Consider the following 12,905-nt stretch of genomic DNA (forward strand, 5'->3'; position numbering starts at 1 on the left):
AGATTAGAGAGAATAAAAGAGGGAGAGAGAAGTGAAGAAGAGGAGACCACCGAGGAGGAGGAGAAGAAGAGGAGGAAGAGGAGAGACTTCACAGCCTGAAGGACAAAAGTTTGATTACTTTACTAATTAGGATATTTAAAGAGATTATTTTGTTAATCGGAGTGTTTTTATTATTATTATTATTATTATTGAGATTATTTAGTTTATTAATCTTATTTTTTTCATTACTCAAGATTGTTTTCTTTATTTTTTAGATTATTAATTTATTCTGATAGATTATTTTTCTATATGTTTTAGATTATTAATTTATTCTGAGATTATTTTTCTATATGTTTTAGATTATTATTTATTCTGATAGATTATTTCTCTATATGTTTTAGATTATTATTTATTCTGATAGATTATTTCTCTATATGTTTTAGATTATTATTTATTCTGATAGATTATTTCTCTATATGTTTTAGATTATTAATTTATTCTGATAGATTATTTTTCTGTCCCTCAGGTTTGAATGAAGCAGATGAGATGAGAAAACCTCCAGATGAAGAAAAGGTTCAAACACTGGAAAATATTCAGTCACTGTGAAGCTGGAGAGAGACGTCTACTAGTGTGTGTGTGTGTGTGTGTGTGTGTGTGTGTGTGTGTGTGTGTGTGTGTGTGTGTGTCAGTCCGTCAGGTGCTCTCAGTCCGGCTGCAGTTGTTCGTCTTTCCGTCCCGGAGGCGTCCAGCTGAGGTCATGTGATCGCTGTGGACACGGCTGGGTGGCACACGGTAAGGAGTGTGTGTGTGTGTGTGTGTGTGTGTGTGTGTGTGTCTGTGTGTGAGTGTGTGTGTGTGTGTGTGTACAAACATCTGCCATGTAAACTTTGTTTTCTGTAACAAAACATCTGCAGACAGGTGTGTGTTGTCTCCACGGTGACAGGAAGTCAGGTGTTGCTGTCAGTGACACTAGTAGGAGCATCTGGAGACACACACACACACACACACACACACACACACACACACACACACACACACACACACACACACACACACACACACACACACTCTGACGTCCTGTGTTGTGGCCTGCAGCCCTGCAGGAGCTCCAGGCTCCGCCCCCTTCCAGCAGCAGCCAGGTGGAGGTGGCCCTGCCCGGCCTGGTTCTGGACCTGAGCTCCCTGGTTCTGTACGGGACCCAGGCCGTCCCGGTCCGGCTCAAGATCCTGCTGGACCGCCTGTACAGCGTCCTGACCCCGGAGCAGGTAGTCCTGGTCTGGTCCTGACCCGGCCCGGTCCTGACCCGGGTGCTGACCACTTCCTGTCTGTCCTCAGGTGGGACTCATCCTGGAGACTGTGGGCTGGACTCTGGGGGACTACGTCCGGGGCTACGTTCTACAGGTACAGGTTACTCACTGGAGGGGGAGGGGCCAGCTTTACTCCTCCCACTGTCAATGTGTGTGTGTGTGTGTGTGTGTGTGTGTGTGTGTGTGTGTGTGTGTGTGTGTATGGTCTCTCTGTTTGCTCTGGTCTCTGTGGTTGCTCTGGTCTCTCTTGTTGCTCTGGTCGCTCTGGTTGCTCTGGTCTCTGTGGTCGCTCTGGTTGCTCTGGTCTCTCTCGTTGCTCTGGTCTCTCTGGTCGCTCTGGTTGCTCTGGTCTCTCTCGTTGCTCTGGTCTCTCTGGTTGCTCTGGTCTCTCTCGTTGCTCTGGTCTCTCTGGTTGCTCTGGTCTCTCTCGTTGCTCTGGTCTCTGTGGTTGCTCTGGTCTCTCTGGTTGCTCTGGTCTCTGTGGTCGCTCTGGTCTCTCTGGTTGCTCTGGTCTCTCTCGTTGCTCTGGTCTCTGTGGTCTCTCTGGTTGCTCTGGTCTCTCTTGTTGCTCTGGTCTCTCTCGTTGCTCTGGTCTCTCTCGTTGCTCTGGTCTCTGTGGTCTCTCTTGTTGCTCTGGTCTCTCTGGTTGCTCTGGTCTCTCTTGTCACTCTGGTCGCTCTGGTCTCTCTTGTTGCTCTGGTTACTCTGGTCTCTCTCGTTGCTCTGGTCTCTGTGGTCTCTCTGGTCTCTCTTGTTGCTCTGGTCACTCTGGTCTCTCTGGTTGCTCTGGTCTCTCTGGTTGCTCTGGTCTCTCTCGTTGCTCTGGTCTCTGTGGTCTCTCTGGTTGCTCTGGTCTCTCTTGTCACTCTGGTCGCTCTGGTCTCAGTTAGAGACACACGGCGACCATTTCTGTAAAGAACACTAAACTTTCGCGGCGTCTTGGACTTTGTTTCCATGACAACGATGCTCAGAGCCGCTGGAAACGCGACTGTTTGACAACGCTCCGTCTCCATGGAAACGTGGGTGAACATTTCAACGCCGTGTCCACGTGTATGTTCCAGAAACAACCCACAGTGCTAACTCCTTAGCATGCTAAGTGCTAGTTTTCAGTGTTCCTGCTGTCGCCGTGGAAACGCTGAACTTCCTGAAGCTAGAACTCCGAGCCATGCGTCGCCACGGGAACGGTGGTCATGTGACCTGGTCCTCAGACTGTCCCTGTTCCTCCAGACCGGGGGTCGGGTGTTGGACCGCTGGTCCTCGGTGACCTGGGAAGAAGAGCCGCTGGTCCTGGAGCAGTTCCTGCGTTTCGGCGAGACGCGTCCCATCGTGGAGCTGATGGCGCTGTCCGACCCGGAGCTCAGACCCCGCCCCCGGAGAGGCGTGAACAGACCCTCACGGGAGGGTTCAGGACCGGAGGAGCCCCATCCAGCAGAGGGCGCCGCCCGTCGTCCTGACAACCGTCCTGGTGGACTTCCTCTCCTGCTGCCCTTCCACTTCTCAAGCTCCGCCTTCCACCGCGTGACTCCTCCCACCAAAGTACGCACCATTAAACACTTCCTGCTGTCTTGAAACCAGATAACTGAAGACTGTACGGTCTGAGAGACTGTCCGGTCTGAGAGACTGTACGGTCTGAGAGACTGTACGGTCTGTCTGAGAGACTGTCCGGTCTGAGAGACTGTACGGTACGGTACGGTGAGACTGTACGGTCTGAGAGACTGTACGGTCTGAGAGACTGTACGGTCTGTCTGAGAGACTGTACGGTCTGAGAGACTGTACGGTACGGTACGGTGAGACTGTACGGTCTGAGAGACTGTACGGTACGGTACGGTGAGACTGTACGGTACGGTCTGAGAGACTGTACGGTCTGAGACTGTACGGTACGGTCTGAGAGACTGTGGGGTCTGAGAGACTGTACGGTACGGTGAGACTGTACGGTACGGTCTGAGAGACTGTACGGTACGGTACGGTGAGACTGTACGGTCAGAGACTGTACGGTACGGTCTGAGAGACTGTACGGTCTGAGAGACTGTACGGTCCGGTCCTTTCTGACCCTGGCTGTCGGTCTCTGTTCCATCAGGTCCTGGGCGCCCCCTCCAGGATGAGGTCGGTCCTACAGACGCCCGATGAGGACGAAGCGACTGACCTGAAGATCAAGACCGACCCTGACAGGCTGAGCCGGTCTCTGTGGGACCAGAGTCCCCTGGTGGACCTGGACCAGCAGGAGAGCACCTCCTTCTGCCTGGCTCCTCCTCCTCCTCCTCCTCCTCCATCTTCCTCTCTCTACACTCCCTCCTCCTCTTCTCCTTCCATCCTCCGTCCTCTCCCCTCCTTCTCCTCCTCCTTCCTCTGTCCAGTCCCAGCCTCCCCCCTCCGTCCTCCCCCCCCGGAGCTCCGCTCCGTCCCCCTTCCTCCTCCCTCCTCCTCCTCATCCTCATCTTCATCCACAGGAGGCCGTAAGGGGAGAGTCTGCTGTGGAGTCTGTGGGAAGAGCTTCTACGATAAAGGTAGGGACCTTTCTTCTTCTGCCTGAGTAGAACGTGTCTGTGACCTCCAGGTCCTGGTCTGCCATCGGGTCCTGACGACCCTGACACAAGGGAATGACAACCCAGTACCGGTATCGATATCAATATCGCTTCTTGTACCGATATTGATATCAGTATCGGTACTTGTGTTGTTAATATCAGTACTGATATCAATACCGATACCGGTACCTTCCTAATAGTCAGTAAGCTCCTGGTTCTAGACTGGTAGAGCAGGTCTTACTGGTCCTGATCTTCTTAGGAACCTTCCACTGGGTCCAAGTTCTGGTCCGGGTTTCTCAGAGACCCGGTCCTGGACTCGGTTCTGGATCTGGTTCTGGTTGCTTGGCGGCTCTTCACCCTGGTGAAGCGTCTCGCTCTCTCGCCCGCCCAGGAACCCTGAAGATCCACTACAACGCCGTCCACCTGAAGATCAAACATGGCTGCACGGTGGCGGGCTGCGCCATGGTCTTCAGCTCGCTGCGCAGCCGCAACCGCCACAGCGCCAACCCCAACCCCCGCCTGCACACGCCCCCCCGGGAGGCGGGGCCGAGGGGCGGGGCCTGCCCCGTGGCGACCAGGGGGCTGGACCTGCAGCGTGACGACCGCGGCTTGCCATCTCAAGACCGCGCCCCTCGCCCGCCCCGGACCCCGAACTGCCCCCGCCCCGCCCCTCCTCAGACCTGGAACTGCCCCTGCCCCGCCCCTCCTCAGACCTGGAACTGCCCCCGCCCCTCCACTCTTCCCTCGCCCACTCCCCCGCTCTTCATCCCCGCGGTGGACAAGAACAAGCGCCCCCTCCATCGCACCGCCGTCGCCATGGCGACAGGTAACCACGTCAGACACAGGGCGGCGTGTGGCGGGACGCCGAAGCAGAAGCGGCGCAAGTCGAGCACGCCGGTGAAGATAGAACGAGAGGCGTTGATGGAGGAGGAGGAGGAGGAGGAAGAGGAAGAGCGGGGGCGGAACTGATCTGTTGTTGTTGTTTACATTCAGGAGTAAAAACAAACAAACTGTGACATCATCACTTTAATACAGAATGGACACACACACACACACACACACACACACACACACACACACACACACACACACACACACACACACACACACACACACACGATGTCGTGGTGGTTGTTCCTGTTCCAGCCACCAGAGGGCAGCACAGGTCAGGAGGCCTGGTGTCTGATATACTGCAACAAACACCTGCAGAACCAGAACCAGAGGAGGAACCTGCAGAACCAGAGGAGGAGGAACCTGCAGAACCAGAGGAGGAGGAACCTGCAGAACCAGACTCAGAAGTAGAAGTTTCACGATGTCTGAACATAAATTGTTGTTTTTCAAAAAGATTTTTGTTTCCGTCTCTTTAAATCAAAAAGCTGTTCAGCCTGTGTGTGTGTGTGTGTGTGTGTGTGTGTGTGTGTGTGTGTGTGTGTGTGTGTGTGTGTGTGTGTGTGTGTGTGTGTGTGTGTGTGTGTGTGTGTGTGTGTTCATCTCTCCACACGTTAGTTTGCGAGGTATTTTTATTGTAACATATAATAACTAACTGGTCTGGCGCTGCTGGTTCAGACATTCAGTCCAGCCGGGGCTGCAGCGCCCCCTGCTGGGACAATACGTCCAGTTCCAGCAGTAAGAAGAGTCAAACCAGCCGCCGGGTCACGTCGGCCAATCAGGGAGCAGCATCTCGGTGGCCCGTCAGTCAAACAGACATCGGGACGTTCCTACGTCCACAAGAAGCTGAAAAATTCCATTCCTGTTTAGATCAGACTTCCTGTTAGCATCGTTAGCATCGTTAGCATTGTGCTTGGCGAGGCCTTCAGGCGAAATGATACACGAGAACGTTCAGGTGTCCAGTCGAGGTGTCTGGGTGTCTGGTCCAGGTCAGTGTCTGGTCCAGGTCTGGTTTCTGGTCCAGGTCAGTATCTGGTCCAGTTCAGTGTCTGGTCCAGGTCAGTGTCTAGTCCAGGTCTGGTGTCTGGCCCAGGTCAGTATCTGGTCCAGGTCAGTGTCTAGTCCAGGTCTGGTTTCTGGTCCAGGTCCGGTGTCTGGCCCAGGTCAGTGTCTAGTCCAGGTCTGGTTTCTGGTCCAGGTCAGTATCTAGTCCAGTTCAGTGTCTGGTCCAGGTTTGGTGTCTGGTCCAGGTCTGCTGTCTTGTCCAGGTAAGTTTTCGGTCCAGGTCAGTGTTTAGTCCAGGTTTGGTGTCTAGTCCAGGTAAGTTTCTGGTCCAGGTCAGTGTCTAGTCCAGGTCTGATGTCTGGTCCAGGTCTGGTGTCTGGACCAGGTCCAGGTTGGTCCAGGTCTGGTGTGTGGTCCAGGTCTGGTGTCTGGTCCAGGTCCAGGTTGGTCCAGGTCTGGTGTGTGGTCCAGGTCTGGTGTCTGGTCCAGGTCCAGGTTGGTCCAGGTCTGATGTCTGGTCCAGGTCTGGTCCAGGTGAGTTTTCAGATGCAGCGCAGGTGTTGATGCTCCTGGATTCCATATTTGTGTTTGTGCTCCTCGAAGAGTTCCGTCAAACTCTGCAGGTAAACTGAGTGGAGACGCTGGATGTCCTCACTGCTGGGGGACGGAGTCTGGACCACCGGGATGGGCTTCCCCACTGGGACATGAGGACATTATGAGACATGAGGACATGAAGTGACATGAGGACATGAATAGACATAACATGAGGACACAAAGGGACATGGTGACACGAAGAGACATGAGAGACAATATGACGTGAAGAGACAATAGGACATAAAAAGACGTGAGAGACATAACATGAGGACATGAAGAGACATGAGGACATGAGAGGCGGCGTACCGACGGTGCTGATTGGCTGTCTGTAGGGAATCAGGCCGAAGCTGTACTGGAAGACTCCTCTGGCGTGGAACAGCGGCATGGCGATTCCCATCATGCTTTGCAGTCGGTTCTGTGGATGGTTAGTTACTGGTCACCAGTCAGTACCAGGTACCTAGTTATTGGTTGGTTAGTGGGTTGCTGCTGGTTGGTTAGTAGGTTGTTGTTCGTTGGATAGTGGGTTGATGCTGGTTGGTTAGTGGGTTACTGCTGGTTGGTTAGTGGGTTGTTGCTGGTTGGTTAGTGAGTTGTTGCTGGTTGGTTAGTGAGTTGATGCTGGTTGGTTAGTGGGTTACTGCTGGTTGGTTAGTGAGTTGATGCTGGTTGGTTAGTGGGTTGATGCTGGTTGGTTAGTGGGTTGTTGCTGGTTGGTTAGTGAGTTGATGCTGGTTGGTTAGTGGGTTACTACTGGTTGGTTAGTGGGTTGATGCTGGTTGGTTAGTAGGTTGCTGCTGGTTGGTTAGTGGGTTGATGCTGGTTGGTTAGTGGGTTGCTGCTGGTTGGTTAGTAGGTTGCTGGTTGGTTAGTGGGTTGCTGCTGGTTGGTTAGTAGGTTGCTGCTGGTTGGTTAGTGGGTTGATGCTGGTTGGTTAGTAGGTTGCTGGTTGGTTAGTGGGTTGCTGCTGGTTGGTTAGTAGGTTGCTGCTGGTTGGTTAGTAGGTTGCTGCTGGTTGGTTAGTGGGTTGATGCTGGTTGGTTAGTGGGTTGATGCTGGTTGGTTAGTGGGTTGATGCTGGTTGGTTAGTAGGTTGCTGCTGGTTGGTTAGTGGGTTGATGCTGGTTGGTTAGTGGGTTGCTGCTGGTTGGTTAGTGAGACGTGTGACCTCTGACCTGAAGCCTCCTCAGAGGAGAACCGGTTGGATTTTCCATCTGATCAAACAACTCATTTTCTCCAAAAGAAAAAACCGGAACCAGCTGAGCTCTGCAGACACACACAGGGTCACCACACGGCTCACCGGGTCACCTCACCCGAAGCCCCGCCCACCCACGAAGCCCCGCCCCGATAAGCTCCACCCACCCGTGTTTGAGAGCCAGTTTGATGAAGCCCTTCCTGTTCCGGACCTGAAAGACAAACAGAGTGGAGGTCCGTTTCCACCGCATCCCTTTCCTGCTTCTCATTCATTGTCTATGTGAAACGCTCCGTGGTGCATTCTGGGTAACGTGCAGACCCCGAGACCCGTTTGTCCAATCAGGTGCAGCACATAACTGCCGTCTGCGCCACATGCTACATGCTACACGCTAAAGAGTTTCGCTGCCTCAGAAGGTTCCGTTTGTCCGTCTGCAGATTTAGACCCGTTTCCACGGCAACGATTTCAAGTGAAAACACAAAACGTTTCCATGACAACGGAGCTTGTAGTCACAGAAAACCAGTTTCTGAAAACGGCTCCCAAGGTGGAACTTTTTGAAGACGGTCCGACTCCGTCGTCATGGAAACGAGTGTAAACAAGTCTCTGACAATCTGTCCACCAGGAAGCTCCTCGTTCTCTGCTGTGTGTGTGTGTGTGTGTGTGTGTGTGTGTGTGTGTGTGTGTGTGTGTGCGCGCGCGCTTTCAGTACTAAAACTAACAACAGCACCATCTAGTGGACCAACATGAAAACTACACCGTTCTCACCATTTCTGCCGTTGCCGTGGAAACGGACATGGTTTTCCAAGGTCTGAAACTCACCTGTAGGGTCAGCGCTCCCGGCCGGGCGTCCAGAGCCTCCGAGGCTCCGCCCACTGCCACCACCGCCACGTTCCCACCCTCAGGACGACTGACCAGGTAGGACAGGCTGGACTTACAGCTGGACACCAGACCTGAGAGAGAGAGGGGGGGGGGGGGAGGGGGGGGAGAGAGGGGGCAGAAAGAGAGATACATGGGGGAGAGAGACAGGCAGAGAGGGAGATATGGGGGAGAGAGAGAGCGAGAGGGGGGGGGGAGAGAGAGAGATATGGGGGAGAGAGAGAGCAGGGGGGGGGGGAGAGAGAGAGGGAGGAGAGAGGGGGAGGGGGGGGAGACAGGCAGAGAGGGAGATATGGGGGAGAGAGAGAGCGAGAGGGGGGGGGGAGAGAGAGAGATATGGGGGAGAGAGAGAGCGAGGGGGGGGGAGAGAGAGAAAGGGGGGGGAGAGAGAGAGAGAGATGGGGGGGAGAGAGAGAGAGAGATGGGGGGGAGAGAGAGAGAGAGAGGGAGGAGAGAGGGGGAGGGGGGGGGGAGACAGGCAGAGAGGGAGATATGGGGAGAGAGAGAGCGAGGGGGGGGGGAGAGAGAGAAAGGGGGGGGAGAGAGAGAGAGATGGGGGGGAGAGAGAGAGAGGGTGGGAGACAGGGGGAGGGGGGGGGGGAGAGAGGGGGGGGGGGGGGGGGGGAGACAGGCACATCACAGGACGTCTGTCCGAAGAGCGAACTCGTCAATAAGTGGATAAAAAGCAGCCAATCAGAGAGCAGAGCTCAGCCTCCTCCTGCAGCTCAGAGTTTACTGTGAACAAAGAGCAGAGGATGAAGAAACAGGGCAGGAGGTGGAGAGACGGGGCAGGAGGTGGAGAGACGGGGGCAGGAGGTGGAGAGACGGGGCAGGAGGTGGAGAGACGGGGCAGGAGGTGAAGAACCAGGGCAGGAGGTGGAGAACCAGGGCAGGAGGTGGAGAGACGGGGCAGGAGGTGGAGAACCGGGGCAGGATGTGGAGAGACGGGGCAGGAGGTGGAGAACCAGGGCAGGAGCTGGAGAGACGGGGCAGGAGGTGGAGAACCAGAGCAGAAGATGGACAGACAGGCTGGACGGTTCCGGACCTCCACACATGATGTAATCTCTGAAGAACGGCACTCGGAACCAGAAGGGCAGCATCAGCAGGTGGGGGCGGAGTCCAGGAAACAGACCTGAGAATCCACTGGACTCTGTACAGAAGTTAGCAAACGCCCCGGCAACCAGGACCCCTGAGACACAGGGACAGGGAGACACAGGGACAGGGAAGGACAGGGAGGGGCAGGGACAGGGAGACACAGGGACAGGGAAGGACAGGGAGGGACAGGAAGACACAGGGACAGGGAGACACAGGAACAGGGAGGGACAGGGACAGGGGGGACAGGGAGGGACATGGACCATTTTGGTTTTAGAACCACACATAGCATCAGTCCACTCAGTAACATTCTCTGTACTGATGGCGGTGGAGAACCATTTACTGACTCGGTTCTGACTCGGTTCTGACTCACCATGTGGGTGGAATCCAAAGATGTAGTTCTTCTTGGGATCCAAATCAACAGTTTTCACGAGCTGCAGAACAGAACCAAGACCATCAGTTACATTACCATCAGTTACATTACCATCAGTTACATTACCATCAGTTACATTACATTACCATCAGTTACATTACCATCAGTTACATTACCATCAGTTACATTACCATCAGTTACATTACATTACCATCAGTTACATTACCATCAGTTACATTTCCATCAGTTACATTACCATCAGTTACATTACCATCAGTTACATTACATTACCATCAGTTACATTACCATCAGTTACATTGCTATCAGGAGTAGTTACATTTCCATCAGTTCCATTACCATCAGTTACATTACCATCAGTTACATTACATTACCATCAGTTACATTACCATCAGTTACATTACCATCAGTTACATTGCTATCAGGAGTAGTTACATTACCATCAGGGGGGAAGTAATCCCTGAAGTAATCCCACACTGGCCAGCTCCTGACCCACTGCGACCTTCGACCCCCCACTGGGTGGGCGTGTCCCAGTCCAGCCACAGCCAACCAGCATACAGCAGAGCCAGCAGCCACCAATCAGAGAGAGCCAGGAGGACGAAGGCAGCAAGACAGCACTGAGCTGGGAGACGGGTGAGAGAGACGGGTGAGAGAGAGACGGGTGAGAGAGACGGTGAGAGACGGGTGAGAGACGGGTGAGAGAGAGACGGGTGAGAGAGAGACGGGTGAGAGAGACGGGTGAGAGACGGGTGAGAGACGGGTGAGAGAGAGACGGGTGAGAGAGAGACGTGAGAGAGACGGGTGAGAGAGACGGGTGAGAGAGAGACGGGTGAGAGAGAGACGTGAGAGAGACGGGTGAGAGAGAGACGGGTGAGAGAGAGACGGGTGAGAGAGAGACGGGTGAGAGACGGGTGAGAGAGAGACGGGTGAGAGAGAGAAGTGAGAGAGACGGGTGAGAGAGACGGGTGAGAGAGAGAGACGGGTGAGAGAGAGACAGGTGAGAGAGAGACGGGTGAGAGAGAGACGGGTGAGAGAGAGACAGGTGAGAGAGAGACGGGTGAGAGAGAGACGGGTGAGAGAGACAGATGAGAGAGAGACAGGGTGAGAGAGAGACGGGTGAGAGAGAGACGGGTGAGAGCGGGTGAGAGAGACAGAGGGTGAGAGAGAGACGGGTGAGAGAGAGACGGGTGAGAGAGACAGATGAGAGAGAGACGTGAGAGAGACGGGTGAGCCATGCAGACAGGTTAGAGACAGACAGACAGATATCAGGGTGGTTTGGATTCAGGACTGATGTTTGTTGTGTAAAATAAAAATGTTTGAACACTTTTCGTGTTTGTTTTAATCAAATCTGCTCAAACCTGAGAGATGAGACAGACAGGTGGGAGACAGACAGGTGGGAGACAGACAGCTGAGAGACAGACAGGTGAGAGACATGACAGGTGGGAGACAGACAGCTGAGAGACAGACAGGTGGGAGACAGACAGCTGAGAGACAGACAGGTGAGAGACAGACAGGTGGGAGACAGACAGGTGGGAGACAGACAGGTGGGAGACAGACAGCTGAGAGACAGACAGGTGGGAGACAGACAGGTGGGAGACAGACAGCTGAGAGACAGACAGGTGGGAGACAGACAGCTGAGAGACAGACAGGTGGGAGACAGACAGGTGGGAGACAGACAGCTGAGAGACAGACAGGTGGGAGACAGACAGCTGAGAGACAGACAGGTGGGAGACAGACAGGTGGGAGACAGACAGGTGAGCCGTTACCCAGAGCCAGGAAGGAGAAGACCCACTGCAGGACGGCGGCTGTCTGCAGCCTCCTCCTCAGCGGGATGTTCAGCGGGGCGAACTCCACCCTCATGCCCGGCGAAGGCGATCCTCGGCCCGGATGCTCCCGGTGAGTGAGCTGGATGGTGGAGGTGGAGGTGGAGAGTCTCTCTCTCTCTCTCTCTCTCTCTCTCTCCTGCATTAAATCCGTTAAAACAAACTTCTCTGAACTTTCCTCGGTCACGCGCACGCGCGCCACAGTCTGGGGTGGTTCCCTGCCAGCCAATCAGAGGCCCTGACGTCACGTAGCGGGAGCGAGCGTGGAGGAGTAAGGCGCCTTCCCGATGAGGTTGTAAACAAAGTGGCTGAATGAAGCACTGTTCCTCCTCCTCTGGGTCTGGTTCTGCAGGTTCCTCCTCCTCTGAGTCTGGTTCTGCAGGTTCCTCCTCCTCTGGGTCTGGTTCTGCAGGTTCCTCCTCCTCTGGGTCTGGTTCTGCAGGTTCCTCCTCCTCTGAGTCTGGTTCTGCAGGTTCCTCCTCTCTGGGTCTGGTTCTGCAGGTTCCTCCTCTGAGTCTGGTTCTGAGGGTTCCTCCTCCTCTGAGGCTGGTTCTGCAGGGTCTTCTCTGAGTCTGGTTCTGCAGGTTCTTCTCTGAGTCTAGTTCTGCAGGTTCCTCCTCCTCTGGGTCTGGTTCTGCAGGTTCCTCCTCTGAGTCTGGTTCTGAGGGTTCCTCCTCCTCTGAGTCTGGTTCTGCAGGTTCCTCCTCCTCTGGGTCTGGTTCTGCAGGTTCTTCTCTGAGTCTAGTTCTGCAGGTTCCTCCTCCTCTGGGTCTGGTTCTGCAGGTTCCTCCTCTGAGTCTGGTTCTGCAGGTTCCTCCTCCTCTTAATCTGGTTCTGCAGGTTCTACTCGGAGTCTGGTTCTGCAGGTTCCTCCTCCTCTGGGTCTGGTTCTGCAGGTTCCTCCTCTGAGTCTGGTTCTGCCCGTTCCTCCTCCTCTGAGTCTGGTTCTGAGGGTTCCTCCTCCTCTGAGTCTGGTTCTGAGGGTTCCTCCTCCTCTTAGTCTGGTTCTGCAGGTTCTTCTCTGAGTCTGGTTCTGCTGGTTCCTCCTCCTCTGAGCCTGGTTCTGCAGGTTCTTCTCTGCATCTGGTTCTGCAGGTTCCTCCTCCTCTGAGGCTGGTTCTGCAGGTTCCTCCTCCTCTCCGCCAGGTTCTGCAGGTTCCTCCTCCTTCTGGGTCTGGTTCTGCAGGTTCTTCTCTTAGTCTGGCGTGCAGGGAACCGTGATGAGGGAGAACTCTGCAG

The 12,905-nt window shown here is 54.3% G+C and overlaps 1 protein-coding gene across 1 annotated transcript; it reads right to left on the reverse strand.

The window, feature by feature from the left end:
• Positions 1-5,317: 5,317 nt before the first annotated feature.
• mogat3a (monoacylglycerol O-acyltransferase 3a) lies at positions 5,318-11,862 on the reverse strand. Its single transcript, XM_080486281.1, has 9 exons — positions 11,610-11,862; positions 10,284-10,465; positions 9,826-9,886; positions 9,406-9,549; positions 8,304-8,434; positions 7,655-7,698; positions 7,468-7,558; positions 6,602-6,710; positions 5,318-6,398 (listed from the first exon to the last, which is right to left on the reverse strand). The coding sequence occupies exons 1-9, from the start codon at positions 11,809-11,811 to the stop codon at positions 6,244-6,246; spliced, it is 1,119 nt and encodes a 372-aa protein (XP_080342407.1). The 5' UTR covers positions 11,812-11,862; the 3' UTR covers positions 5,318-6,243.
• Positions 11,863-12,905: the final 1,043 nt, after the last annotated feature.

Source organism: Lipophrys pholis (genome assembly GCF_963383615.2).
Source record: "Lipophrys pholis genome assembly, chromosome: 18".
In the NCBI taxonomy this organism is placed as follows: Eukaryota; Metazoa; Chordata; class Actinopteri; order Blenniiformes; family Blenniidae; genus Lipophrys; species Lipophrys pholis.

What these genes read in the sequence shown, in the direction of transcription:
- mogat3a (XM_080486281.1), bottom strand. Translation starts at nt 11,811, where the DNA reads ATGCAGGAGAGAGAGAGAGAGAGAGAGAGAGAGAGACTCTCCACCTCC. An exon ending in CTTCTCCTTCCTGGCTCTGG is followed by an intron (nt 10,466 to 11,609) that starts GTAACGGCTCAC and finishes CCCGTCTCCCAG; the next exon opens with CTCAGTGCTGTCTTGCTGCC. An exon ending in AGATTACATCATGTGTGGAG is followed by an intron (nt 8,435 to 9,405) that starts GTCCGGAACCGT and finishes TCTCTCTCTCAG; the next exon opens with GTCTGGTGTCCAGCTGTAAG.